The sequence below is a fragment of the Scyliorhinus canicula genome, chromosome 12, assembly GCF_902713615.1.
Source record: "Scyliorhinus canicula chromosome 12, sScyCan1.1, whole genome shotgun sequence".
Taxonomy (NCBI): domain Eukaryota; kingdom Metazoa; phylum Chordata; class Chondrichthyes; order Carcharhiniformes; family Scyliorhinidae; genus Scyliorhinus; species Scyliorhinus canicula.
Window position 1 is genome coordinate 164,102,597 of NC_052157.1, and position 14,124 is coordinate 164,116,720.

The window sequence follows — 14,124 nt, forward strand, 5'->3', positions numbered from 1 at the left end:
ATTGGCCTCGATAAATTTCCACTTAATTGGAAAAATATAATTGTGTACTCTGAAAAACAAACTTGTCAAACGAGAATCTGGCTGGCAAATTTTCTGGGTCGTAGCACATACCAAGCTGAGGGGTGACTGTGCCGCCAAGGTGCTGCTTCCTTCGATTAATGAAAAGACCACGGATTAGACCAAGTGACAGAATACAGGCAACCACCATACCCTGTCTCAACAGCGCTTGTATCAACATCCGAGTGTTGCACTGGGAGGACTGGTCAGCCTTATTTACTGCTTAGTTGTTGCTGCTAAATAAACTGTCTCAGTTTACCGAGTAGACAAATGCAGGTTTCCCAAAGCTAGAATGCAATTTCTTTTCATACAATTTACAGTGCAGAAGGAGGCCATTCGGCCCATCGAGTCTGCACCAGCTCTTGGAAAGAGCATCCTACTCAAGACCACACCTCCAGCCTATCCCCATAACCCAGTAACCCCACCCAACACCAAGGGCAATTTTGGACACGAAGGACAATTTATCATGGCCAATCCACCTAACCTGCACATCTTTGGACTGTGGGAGGAAACCAGAGCACCCGGAGGAAACCCACGCACACACGGGGAGAACGTGCAGACTCCGCACAGACAGTGACCCAGCCGGGAATCGAACCTGGGACCCTGGAGCTGTGAAGCAATTTCGCTAACCACTATGCTACCGTGCTGCCCTCACTCACCTGCTCTGAGGTAAGACAGATCACAAGTTGTAACGGCCAATCTCTCCCTTTCCCTCTGTTCTCGTTCCCTCTGTTCTCTCTCTCGTTCTTTCTCCCTCTCTCTCTCTGCATTAGCTGTGGAGGCAGACATATGCGCAGGATGACCTGCAGGAAAGATAACACAAACAAACGTTGAAATTTACATTCTTACCATTTGTGGGATTTAACTGCACCGGCAATGAAAATTTCTGTAAGAGGTGGCGTTCTCTTTACATTGTTCTTTACAGTTTATTGAAGCCTGGCCCAGTCAAACTTTAGGCTCCACAAAGTTTTTCTCTGGATCCAACAATAAGAAAAAAAATAGAATTCTCTTATATTTAATTGTCAAATGTCAATTTCCATCCCGTATATTTTTCCAGCTGTTTTTATTTATACAGTATTAACTAACGTGCAGATACTCTGCCCCCCAGCTCGGGAGTAAGGAGTTGAAGATTTTGTCTACTTTCAGTCTCAATGACGATTCTCAATTTTATCTCCTACTTTTGAACTCATCGTACACCAGACATGCCTCTGGTATTTCCAGATGCAACTGTTCAAACTTCCTGCTGGATTTTCATCTGTCAATTTCCAACATGGACAAACTGTGTACTATGGTCTCCCTGGCCTGGGAGCCTATACTGTCCCTGTATACTCTCCTGTCCCTGGCCTGGGAGCCTATACTGGCCCTGTATACTCTCCTGTCTCTGGCCTGGTAGCCTATACTGTCCCTGTATACTCTCCTGTCCCTGGCCTGGTAGCCTATACTGGCCCTGTATACTCTCCTGTCTCAGGCCAGGGAGCCTATACTGGCCCTGTATACACTCCTGTCCCAGGCCTGGGAGCCTATACTGGCCCTGTATACTCTCCTGTCCCTGGCTTGGGAGCCTATACTGGCCCTGTATACTCTCATGTCCCTGGCCTGGGAGCCTATACTGGCCCTGTATACTCTCCTGTCTCAGGCCAGGGAGCCTATACTGGCCCTGTATACTCTCCTGTCTCTGGCCTGGTAGCCTATACTGTCCCTGTATACTCTCCTGTCCCTGGCCTGGGAGCCTATACTGGCCCTGTATACTCTCCTGTCCCTGGCCTGGTAGCCTATACTGGCCCTGTATACTCTCCTGTCCCTGGCCTGGGAGCCTATACTGGCCCTGTATACTCTCCTGTCTCAGGCCAGGGAGCCTACACTGGCCCTGTATACTCTCCTGTCCCTGGCCTGGTAGCCTATACTGGCCCTGTATACTCTCCTGTCCCTGTATACTCTCCTGTCCCTGGCTTGGTAGCCTATACTGGCCCTGTATACTCTCCTGTCCCTGGCCTGGGAACCTATACTGGCCCTGTATACTCTCCTGTCCTTGGCTTGGTAGCCTATACTGGCCCTGTATACTCTCCTGTCTCTGGCTTGGTAGCCTATACTGGCCCTGTATACTCTCCTGTCCCTGGCCTGGTAGCCTATACTGGCCCTGTATACTCTCCTGTCCCTGGCCTGGTAGCCTATACTGGCCCTGTATACTCTCATGTCCCTGGCCTGGTAGCCTATACTGGCCCTGTATACTCTCCTGTCCCTGGCTTGGTAGCCTATACTGCCCTGTATACTCTCCTGTCCCTGGCCTGGGAGCCTATACTGCCCTGTATACTCTCCTGTCCCTGGCTTGGTAGCCTATACTGGCCCTGTATACTCTCCTGTCCCTGGCTTGGGAGCCTATACTGCCCTGTATACTCTCCTGTCCCTGGCTTGGGAGCCTATACTGGCCCTGTATACTCTCCTGTCCCTGGCCTGGTAGCCTATACTGGCCCTGTATACTCTCATGTCCCTGGCCTGGGAGCCTATACTGGCCCTGTATACTCTCCTGTCCCTGGCTTGGTAGCCTATACTGGCCCTGTATACTCTCATGTCCCTGGCCTGGTAGCCTATACTGCCCTGTATACTCTCCTGTCCCTGGCTTGGGAGCCTATACTGCCCCTGTATACTCTCATGTCCCTGGCCTGGTAGCCTATACTGCCCCTGTATACTCTCCTGTCTCTGGCTTGGTAGCCTATACTGGCCCTGTATACTCTCCTGTCCCTGGCCTGGGAGCCTATACTGTCCCTGTATACACTCCTGTCCCTGGCTTGGTAGCCTATACTGGCCCTGTATACTCTCATGTCCCTGGCCTGGGAGCCTATACTGGCCCTGTATACTCTCCTGTCCCTGGCCTGGGAGCCTATACTGGCCCTGTATACTCTCATGTCCCTGGCCTGGGAGCCTATACTGGCCCTGTATACTCTCCTGTCCCTGGCCTGGGAGCCTATACTGGCCCTGTATACTCTCCTGTCCCTGGCTTGGTAGCCTATACTGCCCTGTATACTCTCCTGTCCCTGGCTTGGGAGCCTATACTGGCCCTGTATACTCTCCTGTCCCTGGCCTGGTAGCCTATACTGGCCCTGTATACTCTCATGTCCCTGGCCTGGGAGCCTATACTGGCCCTGTATACTCTCATGTCCCTGGCCTGGTAGCCTATACTGCCCTGTATACTCTCCTGTCCCTGGCTTGGGAGCCTATACTGGCCCTGTATACTCTCCTGTCCCTGGCCTGGTAGCCTATACTGGCCCTGTATACTCTCCTGTCCCTGGCCTGGGAGCCTATACTGGCCCTGTATACACTCCTGTCCCTGGCTTGGTAGCCTATACTGGCCCTGTATACTCTCATGTCCCTGGCCTGGGAGCCTATACTGGCCCTGTATACTCTCCTGTCCCTGGCCTGGTAGCCTATACTGGCCCTGTATACTCTCCTGTCCCTGGCCTGGTAGCCTATACTGGCCCTGTATACTCTCCTGTCCCTAGCCTGGGAGCCTATACTGGCCCCGTATACTCTCCTGTCCCTGGCTTGGTAGCCTATACTGGCCCTGTATACTCTCCTGTCCCTGGCCTGGGAGCCTATACTGGCCCTGTATACTTTCCTGTCCCTGTATACTCTCCTGTCCCTGGCCTGGCAGCCTATACTGGCCCTGTATACTTTCCTGTCCCTGTATACTCTCCTGTCCCTGGCTTGGTAGCCTATACTGGCCCTGTATACTCTCCTGTCCCTGGCTTGGTAGCCTATACTGGCCCTGTATACTCTCCTGTCCCTGGCTTGGTAGCCTATACTGGCCCTGTATACTCTCCTGTCCCTGGCCTGGTAGCCTATACTGGCCCTGTATACTCTCCTGTCCCTGGCCTGGTAGCCTATACTGGCCCTGTATACTCTCCTGTCCCTGGCCTGGGAGCCTACACTGGCCCTGTATACTTTCCTGTCCCTGGCTTGGTAGCCTATACTGCCCTGTATACTCTCCTGTCCCTGGCTTGGTAGCCTATACTGCCCTGTATACTCTCCTGTCCCTGGCTTGGTAGCCTATACTGCCCTGTATACTCTCCTGTCCCTGGCCTGGTAGCCTATACTGGCCCTGTATACTCTCCTGTCCCTGGCTTGGGAGCCTATACTGGCCCTGTATACTCTCCTGTCCCTGGCTTGGTAGCCTATACTGGCCCTGTATACTCTCCTGTCCCTGGCCTGGGAACCTATACTGGCCCTGTATACTCTCCTGTCCCTGGCCTGGTAGCCTATACTGGCCCTGTATACTCTCCTGTCCCTGGCTTGGTAGCCTATACTGGCCCTGTATACTCTCCTGTCGCTGGCTTGGTAGCCTATACTGGCCCTGTATACTCTCCTGTCCCTGGCCTGGTAGCCTATACTGGCCCTGTATACTCTCCTGTCCCTGGCCTGGTAGCCTATACTGGCCCTGTATACTCTCCTGTCCCTGGCCTGGTAGCCTATACTGGCCCTGTATACTCTCCTGTCCCTGGCCTGGTAGCCTATACTGGCCCTGTATACTCTCCTGTCCCTGGCCTGGTAGCCTATACTGGCCCTGTATACTTTCCTGTCCCTGGCTTGGTAGCCTATACTGGCCCTGTATACTCTCCTGTCCCTGGCTTGGTAGCCTATACTACCACCGTATACTCTCCTGTCCCTGGCTTGGTAGCCTATACTGGCCCTGTATACTCTCCTGTCCCTGGCTTGGTAGCCTATACTGGCCCTGTATACTCTCCTGTCCCTGGCTTGGTAGCCTATACTGGCCCTGTATACTCTCCTGTCCCTGGCCTGGGAGCCTATACTGGCCCTGTATACTCTCCTGTCTCTGGCTTGGTAGCCTATACTGCCCTGTATACTCTCCTGTCCCTGGCTTGGTAGCCTATACTGCCCCTGTATACTCTCCTGTCCCTGGCCTGGGAGCCTATACTGCCCTGTATACACTCCTGTCCCTGGCTTGGTAGCCTATACTGGCCCTGTATACTCTCCTGTCCCTGGCCTGGTAGCCTATACTGGCCCTGTATACTCTCCTGTCCCTGGCTTGGTAGCCTATACTGCCCTGTATACTCTCCTGTCCCTGGCTTGGTAGCCTATACTGGCCCTGTATACTCTCCTGTCCCTGGCCTGGTAGCCTATACTGGCCCTGTATACTCTCCTGTCCCTGGCCTGGTAGCCTATACTGCCCTGTATACTCTCCTGTCCCTGGCTTGGTAGCCTATACTGCCCTGTATACTCTCCTGTCCCTGGCTTGGTAGCCTATACTGCCCCTGTATACTCTCCTGTCCCTGGCCTGGGAGCCTATACTGGCCCTGTATACTCTCCTGTCCCTGGCTTGGTAGCCTATACTGCCCTGTATACTCTCCTGTCGCTGGCCTGGTAGTCTATACTGGCCCTGTATACACTCCTGTCCCTGGCTTGGTAGCCTATACTGGCCCTGTATACTCTCCTGTCGCTGGCTTGGTAGCCTATACTGGCCCTGTATACTCTCCTGTCCCTGGCCTGGTAGCCTATACTGGCCCTGTATACTCTCCTGTCCCTGGCTTGGTAGCCTATACTGGCCCTGTATACTTTCCTGTCCCTGGCCTGGCACATCCACTGTTGAGGCAGAGAACACTGTGGCTGCATGCAGACTGCCTCTGTCTCACATGTCCAATACCCGTGGAGCTCCTATCAGCCACTGACTGCTCTGTGACTGTACACATACAAGGTTCCCTGGTACATGCGGCAGAGATAACTCACAAACCAGGTAATAGCATGGTCTCCCATCACTTCACTTGCTGGGGTATTGGATAAGGTACTCTGGGAAATGAAAGCTCAGACTAAAATACACCTGGAAGAAAGTAACTCCTTCAGGATGCAAAGCAAGTGCCATAACTGGGTGAAATCTGTTCATTGCTGTGCTTCCTTATGTATAAATTCTGTCCCATTCATTTTATAGTTTTGATGTAAAGGCCAATAAGTATTTAAAACACATACGTCTAAGTTGTCAAGTTACTACACCTTTGGAGAAATGAATAATAGCTCAGTTTAGGTGTTGAGAATGAGGGTGTTTTACTATTTATCCATCCCAGCAAACAGTTGTGCTTATTGATCAGTGTTTATGCAATAAGTGTGTACATAGGAACCTGTGAATTAGGAGGAGTAGCCATTTGTCTCTCGAGCCCTGCTCTGCCCTTCAATGCGACCATTGGCCGATCTGATTGTAACCTCAACCCCACCTTCCTGCCGACCTCCCGATAACCTTTCACCCCCTTGTTAATCAAGGATCTACCCAGCTCAGACTTAAAAACATTCAAAGATTCTGCTCCCAATGCCTTTGAGGAAGAGAGTTCCAGAGATTCACAAACTTGTGAAAAGAAAAATGAACGTAATCTCCATTTAAATAAACAACCCCTTATTTTTAAACAGTGACCCCAGTTCTAGATTCTGCCACAAGAGGAATTATCCTCTCCACACCCACCCTGTCAACAACCCTCAGGTTTCGATTCAGTCAAATAATGTGAGCTGTCATTGTTCTTTCCATTTCTATTAGATTCAGTCAAAAGGTTGCGCTGGTGATGATATTCTTACCTGGTGACATAGGGGAATGGTTGTATCTGCCTGGGTAAGGAGCTTGGTTCCCTGGGATGTAGGTTATTCTGTCCATAGGAGGGGTACTGCTCCCGCCTGGCACTAGTATCGTATGCGACACTGGCCCCAATTCGATGATTGCTGAAATTCAGACACTTTAATTAGTACAGAATTCAAAACAAAGTTTAATTTACTGAACAAACAAACAGGAATTTCACCTCTGGATCCAGTAGGATAAGGGACACCTAAAGTGTCACGTGGCGACATTCCCCTTGCAGCATCTGGCTTAGTGATCACTTGCATTTGTTGGGAAGTGATATAGTCGTTGAGGATGGTCTGTCGTGTATTCTCCATTGCGTACAGCTGATAGTGACTTGAGTAACTGGGATTGGGAGAAAGTTGACGGGGAAACAGGTAAGCTGAAAGGAAAAGCAACACGATCAGAACAAAGACACCATAACTGCCTGTCACAGCAGCAAGCTGCATTCACTGATCAATGTAATTTACATTGTATTGATTCCTTCAATCCTGTCGTACAAAGACTGGATTGGGGCAGGAGAGCTATCAGAAATATACTGTCACTGTATACTGCAGTCAAATAATTACAACTAACATGTTTACAACACTCACACCTGCAATAACAGGACTATGAGAAGAATATAGCCACAGCTAGGCTAACTGGGACAGGAAGTAGAAGATGATATATAATGCACTTGAATAAACTATTGCGATTGGCAATTGAAGAGCCAACGCTGCACAAGTAATTGTACAAGGCATTGGTCAGACCACACCTGGAGTACTGTGTACAGTTTTGGTCCCCTAATTTGAGGAGGAATGTATTTCCATTGGAGGCAGTTCAGAGGAGGCTCACTGGATTGATTCCAAAGATGAGGGCTTTGTCGTATGAAGAGAGATTGAGCTGTTTAGGCCGATATTCTCGAGGACGAGGGGAGATCTAATTGAGGTATTCAAGATGATAAAAGGTTTGGTTAAAGTAGACGTGGAGCAGATGCTTCCTCTTGTGGGCATTCTAGAAAGAGAGGTCATCGTTTTAGGGGCTGTGTGTGTGCAATCTCTCAGCACGGGGCTGTGTGTGTGCAATCTCTCAGCACGGGGCTGTGTGGGGTATCTCTCAGCACGGGGCTGTGTGGGGTATCTCTCAGCACGGGGCTGTGTGTGTGCAATCTCTCAGCACGGGGCTGTGTGCGCGCAATCTCTCAGCACGGGGCTGTGTGTGCAATCTCTCAGCACGGGGCTGTGTGTGTGCAATCTCTCAGCACGGGGCTGTGTGGGGTATCTCTCAGCACGGGGCAGTGTGTGTGGTATCTCTCAGCACGGGGCTGTGTGTGTGGTATCTCTCAGCACGGGGCTGTGTGTGCGCAATCTCTCAGCACGGGGCTGTGTGTGTGCGCAATCTCTCAGCACGGGGCTGTGTGCGCGCAATCTCTCAGCACGGGGCTGTGTGTGTGCAATCTCTCAGCACGGGGCTGTGTGTGCGCAATCTCTCAGCACGGGGCTGTGTGCGCGCAATCTCTCAGCACGGGGCTGTGTGTGCGCAATCTCTCAGCACGGGGCTGTGTGCGCGCAATCTCTCAGCACGGGGCTGTGTGCGCGCAATCTCTCAGCACGGGGCTGTGTGTGTGCAATCTCTCAGCACGGGGCTGTGTGTGCGCAATCTCTCAGCACGGGGCTGTGTGTGTGCAATCTCTCAGCACGGAGTTGTGTGTGTGCAATCTCTCAGCACGGGGCTGTGTGTGTGGGGTATCTCTCAGCACGGGGCTGTGTGTGTGCAATCTCTCAGCACGGGGCTGTGTGTGTGCAATCTCTCAGCACGGGGCTGTGTGTGGTATCTCTCAGCACGGGGCTGTGTGTGTGCAATCTCTCAGCACGGGGCTGTGTGTGGTATCTCTCAGCACGGGGCTGTGTGTGTGCAATCTCTCAGCACGGGGCTGTGTGTGTGGGGTATCTCTCAGCACGGGGCTGTGTGTGTGCAATCTCTCAGCACGGGGCTGTGTGTGTGCAATCTCTCAGCACGGGGCTGTGTGTGTGCAATCTCTCAGCACGGAGCTGTGTGTGTGCAATCTCTCAGCACGGGGCTGTGTGTGTGGTATCTCTCAGCACGGGGCTGTGTGTGGGGTATCTCTCAGCACGGGGCTGTGTGTGCAATCTCTCAGCACGGGGCTGTGTGTGGGGTATCTCTCAGCACGGGGCTGTGTGTGCAATCTCTCAGCACGGGGCTGTGTGTGTGGTATCTCTCAGCACGGGGCTGTGTGTGTGCAATCTCTCAGCACGGGGCTGTGTGTGGTATCTCTCAGCACGGGGCTGTGTGTGCGCAATCTCTCAGCACGGGGCTGTGTGTGTGCAATCTCTCAGCACGGGGCTGTGTGTGTGCAATCTCTCAGCACGGGGCTGTGTGTGCGCAATCTCTCAGCACGGGGCTGTGTGTGCGCAATCTCTCAGCACGGGGCTGTGTGTGCGCAATCTCTCAGCACGGGGCTGTGTGCGCGCAATCTCTCAGCACGGGGCTGTGTGTGTGTCATCTCTCAGCACGGGGCTGTGTGCGCGCAATCTCTCAGCACGGGGCTGTGTGTGCGCAATCTCTCAGCACGGGGCTGTGTGCGCGCAATCTCTCAGCACGGGGCTGTGTGCGCGCAATCTCTCAGCACGGGGCTGTGTGTGTGCAATCTCTCAGCACGGGGCTGTGTGTGCGCAATCTCTCAGCACGGGGCTGTGTGTGTGCAATCTCTCAGCACGGAGTTGTGTGTGTGCAATCTCTCAGCACGGGGCTGTGTGTGTGGGGTATCTCTCAGCACGGGGCTGTGTGTGTGCAATCTCTCAGCACGGGGCTGTGTGTGTGCAATCTCTCAGCACGGGGCTGTGTGTGGTATCTCTCAGCACGGGGCTGTGTGTGTGCAATCTCTCAGCACGGGGCTGTGTGTGGTATCTCTCAGCACGGGGCTGTGTGTGTGCAATCTCTCAGCACGGGGCTGTGTGTGTGGGGTATCTCTCAGCACGGGGCTGTGTGTGTGCAATCTCTCAGCACGGGGCTGTGTGTGTGCAATCTCTCAGCACGGGGCTGTGTGTGTGCAATCTCTCAGCACGGGGCTGTGTGTGTGGTATCTCTCAGCACGGGGCTGTGTGTGGGGTATCTCTCAGCACGGGGCTGTGTGTGCAATCTCTCAGCACGGGGCTGTGTGTGTGCAATCTCTCAGCACGGAGCTGTGTGTGTGCAATCTCTCAGCACGGGGCTGTGTGTGGGGTATCTCTCAGCACGGGGCTGTGTGTGCAATCTCTCAGCACGGGGCTGTGTGTGTGGTATCTCTCAGCACGGGGCTGTGTGTGTGCAATCTCTCAGCACGGGGCTGTGTGTGGTATCTCTCAGCACGGGGCTGTGTGTGCGCAATCTCTCAGCACGGGGCTGTGTGTGTGCAATCTCTCAGCACGGGGCTGTGTGTGTGCAATCTCTCAGCACGGGGCTGTGTGTGCGCAATCTCTCAGCACGGGGCTGTGTGTGCGCAATCTCTCAGCACGGGGCTGTGTGTGCGCAATCTCTCAGCACGGGGCTGTGTGCGCGCAATCTCTCAGCACGGGGCTGTGTGTGTGTCATCTCTCAGCACGGGGCTGTGTGTGTGTCATCTCTCAGCACGGGGCTGTGTGCGCGCAATCTCTCAGCACGGGGCTGTGTGCGCGCAATCTCTCAGCACGGGGCTGTGTGCGCGCAATCTCTCAGCACGGGGCTGTGTGTGTGGTATCTCTCAGCACGGGGCTGTGTGTGTGGTATCTCTCAGCACGGGGCTGTGTGCGCCCAATCTCTCAGCACGGGGCTGTGTGCGCGCAATCTCTCAGCACGGGGCTGTGTGCGCGCAATCTCTCAGCACGGGGCTGTGTGTGTGCAATCTCTCAGCACGGAGTTGTGTGTGGTATCTCAGCACGGGGCTGTGTGTGCAATCTCTCAGCACGGGGCTGTGTGTGTGGGGTATCTCTCAGCACGGGGCTGTGTGTGTGCAATCTCTCAGCACGGGGCTGTGTGTGTGCAATCTCTCAGCACGGGGCTGTGTGTGGTATCTCTCAGCACGGGGCTGTGTGTGTGCAATCTCTCAGCACGGGGCTGTGTGTGGTATCTCTCAGCACGGGGCTGTGTGTGTGCAATCTCTCAGCACGGGGCTGTGTGTGTGGGGTATCTCTCAGCACGGGGCTGTGTGTGTGCAATCTCTCAGCACGGAGTTGTGTGTGTGCAATCTCTCAGCACAGGGCTGTGTTTGTGCAATCTCTCAGCATGGGGCTGTGTGTGTGTCATCTCTCAGCACGGGACTGTGTGTGTGTCATCTCTCAGCACGGGGCTGTGTGCGTGCAATCTCTCAGCACGGGGCTGCGTGTGTGTCATCTTTCAGCACGGGGCTGTGTGTGTGCAATCTCTCAGCACGGAGCTGTGTGTGTGCAATCTCTCAGCACGGAGTTGTGTGTGTGCAATCTCTCAGCACAGGGCTGTGTTTGTGCAATCTCTCAGCATGGGGCTGTGTGTGTGCAATCTCTCAGCACGGGGCTGTGTGTGTGGTATCTCTCAGCACGGGGCTGTGTGTGTGCAATCTCTCAGCGCGGGGCTGTGTGTGTGGTATCTCAGCACGGGGCTGTGTGTGTGCAATCTCTCAGCACGGGGCTGTGTGTGCAATCTCTCAGCACGGGGCTGTGTGTGTGCAATCTCTCAGCACGGGGCTGTGTGTGTGCAATCTCTCAGCACGGGGCTGTGTGTGTGCAATCTCTCAGCACGGGGCTGTGTGTGGTATCTCTCAGCACGGGGCTGTGTGTGCAATCTCTCAGCACGGGGCTGTGTGTGTGCAATCTCTCAGCACGGGGCTGTGTGTGCAATCTCTCAGCACGGGGCTGTGTGTGTGCAATCTCTCAGCACGGGGCTGTGTGTGTGCAATCTCTCAGCACGGGGCTGTGTGTGGTATCTCTCAGCACGGGGCTGTGTGGGGTATCTCTCAGCACGGGGCTGTGTGGGGTATCTCTCAGCACGGGGCTGTGTGTATGCAATCTCTCAGCACGGGGCTGTGTGTGTGCAATCTCTCAGCACGGGGCTGTGTGTGTGGTATCTCTCAGCACGGGGCTGTGTGGGTATCTCTCAGCACGGGGCTGTGTGTGTGCAATCTCTCAGCACGGGGCTGTGTGTGTGCAATCTCTCAGCACGGGGCTGTGTGTGTGCAATCTCTCAGCACGGGGCTGTGTGTGGTATCTCTCAGCACGGGGCTGTGTGTGTGGCATCTCTCAGCACGGGGCAGTGTGTGTGCAATCTCTCAGCACGGGGCTGTGTGTGTGCAATCTCTCAGCACGGGGCTGTGTGTGTGGGGTATCTCTCAGCACGGGGCTGTGTGTGTGCAATCTCTCAGCACGGGGCTGTGTGTGGTATCTCTCAGCACGGGGCTGTGTGTGTGCAATCTCTCAGCACGGGGCTGTGTGTGTGCAATCTCTCAGCACGGGGCTGTGTGTGTGCAATCTCTCAGCACGGGGCTGTGTGTGTGCAATCTCTCAGCACGGAGCTGTGTGTGTGCAATCTCTCAGCACGGGGCTGTGTGTGGGGTATCTCTCAGCACGGGGCTGTGTGTGCAATCTCTCAGCACGGGGCTGTGTGTGTGGTATCTCTCAGCACGGGGCTGTGTGTGTGCAATCTCTCAGCACGGGGCTGTGTGTGGTATCTCTCAGCACGGGGCTGTGTGTGCGCAATCTCTCAGCGCGGGGCTGTGTGTGTGGTATCTCAGCACGGGGCTGTGTGTGCGCAATCTCTCAGCACGGGGCTGTGTGTGCAATCTCTCAGCACGGGGCTGTGTGTGTGCAATCTCTCAGCACGGGGCTGTGTGTGTGCAATCTCTCAGCACGGGGCTGTGTGTGGTATCTCTCAGCACGGGGCTGTGTGTGCAATCTCTCAGCACGGGGCTGTGTGTATGGTATCTCTCAGCACGGGGCTGTGTGGGGTATCTCTCAGCACGGGGCTGTGTGGGGTATCTCTCAGCACGGGGCTGTGTGTATGCAATCTCTCAGCACGGGGCTGTGTGTGTGCAATCTCTCAGCACGGGGCTGTGTGTGTGGTATCTCTCAGCACGGGGCTGTGTGGGGTATCTCTCAGCACGGGGCTGTGTGTGTGGTATCTCTCAGCACGGGGCTGTGTGTGTGCAATCTCTCAGCACGGGGCTGTGTGTGTGCAATCTCTCAGCACGGGGCTGTGTGTGTGGGGTATCTCTCAGCACGGGGCTGTGTGTGTGCAATCTCTCAGCACGGGGCTGTGTGTGGTATCTCTCAGCACGGGGCTGTGTGTGTGCAATCTCTCAGCACGGGGCTGTGTGTGGTATCTCTCAGCACGGGGCTGTGTGTGTGCAATCTCTCAGCACGGGGCTGTGTGTGTGGGGTATCTCTCAGCACGGGGCTGTGTGTGTGCAATCTCTCAGCACGGGGCTGTGTGTGTGCAATCTCTCAGCACGGGGCTGTGTGTGTGCAATCTCTCAGCACGGGGCTGTGTGTGTGCAATCTCTCAGCACGGAGCTGTGTGTGTGCAATCTCTCAGCACGGGGCTGTGTGTGGGGTATCTCTCAGCACGGGGCTGTGTGTGCAATCTCTCAGCACGGGGCTGTGTGTGTGGTATCTCTCAGCACGGGGCTGTGTGTGTGCAATCTCTCAGCACGGGGCTGTGTGGGGTATCTCTCAGCACGGGGCTGTGTGCGCGCAATCTCTCAGCACGGGGCTGTGTGTGTGCAATCTCTCAGCACGGGGCTGTGTGTGTGCAATCTCTCAGCACGGGGCTGTGTGTGCGCAATCTCTCAGCACGGGGCTGTGTGCGCGCAATCTCTCAGCGCGGGGCTGTGTGTGCGCAATCTCTCAGCACGGGGCTGTGTGCGCGCAATCTCTCAGCACGGGGCTGTGTGTGTGTCATCTCTCAGCACGGGGCTGTGTGTGTGTCATCTCTCAGCACGGGGCTGTGTGCGCGCAATCTCTCAGCACGGGGCTGTGTGCGCGCAATCTCTCAGCACGGGGCTGTGTGCGCGCAATCTCTCAGCACGGGGCTGTGTGTGTGGTATCTCTCAGCACGGGGCTGTGTGTGTGGTATCTCTCAGCACGGGGCTGTGTGTGCGCAATCTCTCAGCACGGGGCTGTGTGCGCGCAATCTCTCAGCACGGGGCTGTGTGTGTGCAATCTCTCAGCACGGAGTTGTGTGTGTGCAATCTCTCAGCACGGGGCTGTGTGTGTGGGGTATCTCTCAGCACGGGGCTGTGTGTGCGCAATCTCTCAGCACGGGGCTGTGTGTGTGCAATCTCTCAGCACGGGGCTGTGTGTGGTATCTCTCAGCACGGGGCTGTGTGTGTGCAATCTCTCAGCACGGGGCTGTGTGTGGTATCTCACAGCACGGGGCTGTGTGTGTGCAATCTCTCAGCACGGGGCTGTGTGTGTGGGGTATCTCTCAGCACGGGGCTGTGTGTGTGCAATCTCTCAGCACGGAGTTGTGTGTGT

The 14,124-nt window shown here is 54.8% G+C and overlaps 1 protein-coding gene across 4 annotated transcripts in view; it reads right to left on the minus strand.

Annotated features, from left to right (window-relative positions):
- Positions 1–14,124, minus strand: part of ncor1 (nuclear receptor corepressor 1) — a 356,231-nt gene that overhangs the window by 52,745 nt on the left and 289,362 nt on the right. For all 4 annotated transcript variants that reach the window (XM_038814799.1, XM_038814800.1, XM_038814801.1 and 1 more), the window contains 3 exons: positions 6,846–7,046; positions 6,628–6,768; positions 717–860 (listed from right to left, as the gene is read on the minus strand). In XM_038814799.1, the coding sequence (XP_038670727.1) occupies positions 717–860; positions 6,628–6,768; positions 6,846–7,046 (486 nt within the window). The remainder of the gene's footprint in view (positions 1–716; positions 861–6,627; positions 6,769–6,845; positions 7,047–14,124) is intronic.